Here is a 5,039-nt window from a genome sequence, read left to right on the forward strand (position 1 = left end):
TTAAAGAAAATGCTCGATTTTGTAGATATTTGTGTATTATATGTATTAAGTGAGGTGGGATTTTGACTGTAATAATTTTAGCAATTAACTCTGTGGTCCAAACCTCTTTGAATGCTTGCTCACTGCCCAGAAATAACGGTACTGTAGCTTCATTGTTAAAATCATGCATAATGTGCTCTGTGTTTCTTAACAATGCATGCATTGTGGAGTGTCCACTTTTAAAACCATATGCGTCATTTCTGATAACCTTCAGCTCCCTAAAAAGCTAGAAGTTTAGTCTTTTCAAACTGTTTTTCTCATAAAATTTACTAGACTTACTGGTGTATAATTCAGTGGGAATGTGTGGTTTTTGCCCGGTTTTGGAAGCAGAATAATTTTATCCTCTTTCCATTGTGTAGGAAAATAATTTAGTGCAAGTGATCTAATAAATGTTTTGTCAGTAGATTTGAGCGCTAGCTGTGGGAAATGTTGAAGTATTGTATTAAGTATACTGTAAGCCTTACAGTATACTTAATATAATACTTCAACATTTCAAAATAAGAAAAAAATAAACTCCTTTGCAGATACCTTTGTACAAATTTCTATTTTGATCATATCTTTATTGTTAACACTTAACACTCAGTGAATGACACTGACAGACTGGGCAAGGCCTACAGATCCTTCTGAAATTGCACACTGTAAGGTCTAGCTGCCTTGCATGGTTTAAGGTGGTGGAAAATCCAAGCAATTTCAGAATGATCTGTAGGCCTTGCCCAGTCTGTCAGTGTCATTCACTGCGTGTTAAGTGCTAACAATAAAGATATGATAAAAATAGAAATTTGTACAAAGGTATCTGCAAAGGAGTTTATTCTTTTCTTATTTTGAGGTCCAACTTTTTCCAGTAATGGTAAGGGTTGCTATATTAGGATTAAGCACAATAGATCATTGAAGGTCGCAGTTCGGGGGCCGGTTTTTATGGCTCACCCCTTACATACAATATATTAGGATTAGAGTTTTTTAAGCATTTTGTTATCCTGAAGGTGTCTAGCCCATATAAAGTTTTCCGCCAGGTGTTAGACAATTGTTTTTTGATCGTCGAATGTATTTGCTTATTCGTGCTTTCTATGCATTCCATTGTGTCATCCGCAATACGCGGTGCTAACACGATCTCATAGATTTCATATTAGTCAAGATTGACCCATACCATGCTCATAGATGGCAGGAAACGAACATGTGACGTCATGCACGTCAAATGAATAACAGATTTTCCGATCTGGGGACTATGTCTGAGTGTATGTCCACAGGTAAAACACATTGTAAACCGCGGTGATCTGTGACCTCTGTGATACTCTGTGATGTCTGTGACCACAACGTGACTGCAAATAGCTGTTAATCGTCTGCATTGGTTATGGCTTCAATATTACGGTCGTCAAAGTTTGGCCGTTATTTCGCTGGTCTTGCACGCAGTATAGTTTTTAATTCAGCTAGAGGGGATGTAGCTGGAACATTTATCCAAAGGAGCGAGTGCCTGAGCACTGGATTAACGAAGTATGTTTAGGTACTTTATCTTATGTGTAATGAGGTTAGATTATCTTTATAAGAACGTTTCTCACATGTTCATCAGCCAGGTAGTTATGCAGTGAGATACATGCGACGTTTCTATGATGTATTGGATTTTGGAACGTCATGATTACCCTGTAAGACACAGATTTCATTGAATGGCCCAAGGTTCAGAAATTTGTTGGATTTAAGTGAAATTAGGTCGAGACATAAGTTAAAACTGCGTGAAGGTCAGTTATTCCTTTTCTTAGAAAAGTTTTAGGCCTAACGTAGTGCAGAAATTTGTATTTGTCATTCACTGTCGGTACTTTGATTCTCAAAGATTACCTCCAAAGTAAAAGCACAGAATCAAAATGCTTGGTATATTTTTCTTGATTTGTTTCATTCTGGCCCATCACAGTAACGATTACAAAGACAAAACCAACACTGTCCAATGTGACTGTTTAATATATATGGACAAATTAAGGTTTAAAAAGTGCTAATTTAAAAATCAAATCGACGCGTGTAGATTAACAAAGATTTTATACAATTAGAAAGACTGAGATTTTTACATTTTTAACAAGCAGTGTAACAGTTACGTGAGTGATACACACCTGATGATGGCCATTTAGGGCCGAAACATGTAGTGTGGAGGAGGAAAAAGAGGAAAAAACTACAATAAAATTGTTGCACTTAAGACGGTATTTGTCCATATATATTGTGTGAGTGTAACAGGATGCTGAAATATAATATTATATTGTGACTGTTTAAGTTTTATCACTTTAAAACTCATCACCCATACAAGTCTCGATCCCTACGGATCATCCTCAGAGGGCATCAATACTTTTTTCAGAAACTACTATTACAATAGGTGTTAAATTATATACATACACACATGATGTCTGAAATATACAATGTACACAACGTTCAACTTTTCACAGTCACAGCAGCCCTCCTGGTATTAAATTTTTAAAGTTTTTTTAAAAACTTTGTTGTTTAAGATTAAAATTTATAAACTATGCAGGTTCGTGTCAATTCTCCTATTGTCTTTCTTGGAGGTGGCTGATCTTGTGCCACTAGAAAGGAGATTCTTAGTATTGTCCGTGTTTGTTCGTGGCTTGCTGTGTAGTTTACACACAGCAAACAACACAGCATGTTTCGATCCCTACGGATCAAAACGTAAGGGTGATGAGTTTCCAAGTGATAAAACTTAAATAGTCACACTGGATGGTGTTGGTTTTGTCTTTGTGCTTGGTATATGTTTAAAATATAAAAAGAGGTTGTCCTGAAAGTGTCGAAAATCAGTTCGGTCATAGGAACAGCAGCTACTCACATCAACTCACACTGTACACGTGCTGACCCACAGTGAAGTTGCCAAACCCATAGGTGAACAAGTCACAAATCCCAATCAGACCATGACAAAGGACAGAAATGGCTCCAGTTATATGTGCATGCCTCACATGTCTATCAGATGTTCGTAAGTTAATGTTTGGAAGCAGGGCAAACCTGAAACATTAAAACCTGTTCTCCTGTACAGTAGCCCTGCTGTTCATAATATTAGTATAGATAAGGCAAGGATAAATTCATATGAAGTAATCTGTATTAGTAATGGACTATCTGATCACAATGCTCAGTGTCTTGTACTAAAAAATATCAATTTCATGGAGAAGAAAACAATGCAGGGAATCGCAAGAAGATTGGGAAATGAAGACTCAATTGCTCAATTTCTTAATAAACTATTTAATGAAGAATGGGAAAATATATATAAACTAAATGATGTAAATGAAATATTCAACTCATTTTTAAATAAGTATTTACTTTTCTTTGAGTCATTCTTTCCAAAGCAGAATGTAACAGATGAACTCAAAGGTAATGGCTGGATAACAGTTGGTATACATACATCCTGTAGACGGAAGGAATCCTTGTTCATTCTCTGTCAAAACAATTACAACTATTTGTTTAAATCATACTATAAATCCTACTGCATGATATTAAGAAGAGTAATAAGAGAAGCTAAAAGGAAATATTAAAATCAGTTAATCACATCAGCTGAAAACAAAATAGAACTACCTGGAACATTATCAACACTGAAACAGGTAGGACTAACAATCAGAATAAAGAACGTCTACCACAGACTTTTCAAAATAATAATAAAAAAATAAATACTGAAGAATTAGCTCATAGTTTTAATAAATATTTCACATCAATAACAGAAAATCTTAATACTAAGAAAACTAATGTTTATACTACAGTGTCATACTTGCATTCCCATTTCTCAAAAGGTATTCCAGATATGAATCTTAATTTAGCTGCAGAAGAGGAAATAATTAATATATTTAGCAAATTAAAATCAAAAGACTCTTCAGGGGATGATGGTGTAAGAAATAAAATTATAAAACTGTGCAGACAACAATTTTGCCTGTGGTTCTGTATGGGTGTGAAACTTGGTCTCTGACATTAAGGGAGGATAATAGACTGAGGGTGTTGAGGAGAATATTTGGACCAAAGAGAGATGAAATCACAGGAGGTTGGAGAAAATGCATAATGAGGAGCTTCATAACTTGTACTCTTCTCCAAGTATAATTAGAGTGATCAAGTCGAGGAGGATGAGGTGGGCAGGTCATGTAGCATGAATGGGGGCGACGAGGAATGCGTATAGGATATTGGTGGGAAAGCCAGAAGGAAGGAGATCACAGAGAAGACCAAGGCGTAGGTGGGTGGATAATATTAGAATGGATCTTAGAGAGATAGGATGGGATGGTATGGATTGGATAGATCTGGCTCAGGATAGAGACCAGTGGAGGGCTCTTGTGAACACGGTGATGAACCTTCGGGTTCCATAAAATGCTTGGAAATTCTAGAGTAGCTGCAGAATTGGCGGCTCCTCAAGAAGGGCTCAGCTCCATGAGTAAGTAAGTGCAGACAACAAATCAGTAAACCTCTAACTTATGTAATTAATAAGTCATTAACCATGGGCCTATATCCAGAAAGATTAAAATATGCAATTATTAAGCCAGTATAGATAAAAGGGGAAAAGGCTGTTATAAGTAACTACAGGTCAATATCTATAGTAACTGGGTTTGCAAAAGTTTTTGAAACAGCAATTTTCAGAAGACTCAATGAACATATCATAAAACATAAAATATTACTTTCAGAGCAGTATGGATTCCAAAAGGGATTACCTACCAGAGATGCAATGTTTAAATTAACCAATGTACTACTTACAGCTTGGAACAGGAAAGTATATGTAACTGGTATAATTTGTGACATAGCTAAGGCCTTTGACTGTGTTAATCATGATCTTCTGGTAATGAAACTGCAGTACTATGGAGTGCAGGGTGTGTTATTGCAGTGGTTTAAATCTGACCTCCAATATTGGAGGCAAAGACTGGAATTAAATTATATAAATAACAAATATTATTCTAACTGGGAAATTGTTGGATGTGGTGTGCCTCAGGGATCGGTGTTGGGACCCTTACTCTTTAGTATATATATATATATATATATATAAACGATTTCCC

The 5,039-nt window shown here is 35.9% G+C and overlaps 1 protein-coding gene across 2 annotated transcripts in view; it reads left to right on the forward strand.

Moving 5' to 3' along the window:
* Positions 1-1,305: 1,305 nt before the first annotated feature.
* The window catches only part of LOC111872927 (leucine-rich PPR motif-containing protein, mitochondrial), a 62,090-nt gene continuing 58,356 nt past the window's right edge, over positions 1,306-5,039 (forward strand). The window contains exon 1 of one of the 2 annotated variants that reach the window (XM_023867220.2): positions 1,306-1,527. In XM_023867220.2, coding sequence (XP_023722988.1) covers positions 1,388-1,527 — 140 coding nt within the window. In that variant the 5' untranslated portion in view covers positions 1,306-1,387. Of the gene's footprint in view, positions 1,538-5,039 lie in introns of both variants that reach the window. The other variant, XM_023867221.2, reaches the window with a different exon arrangement.

This window comes from Cryptotermes secundus, unplaced genomic scaffold, assembly GCF_002891405.2.
Source record: "Cryptotermes secundus unplaced genomic scaffold, Csec_1.0 scaffold407, whole genome shotgun sequence".
NCBI classification, from domain to species: domain Eukaryota; kingdom Metazoa; phylum Arthropoda; class Insecta; order Blattodea; family Kalotermitidae; genus Cryptotermes; species Cryptotermes secundus.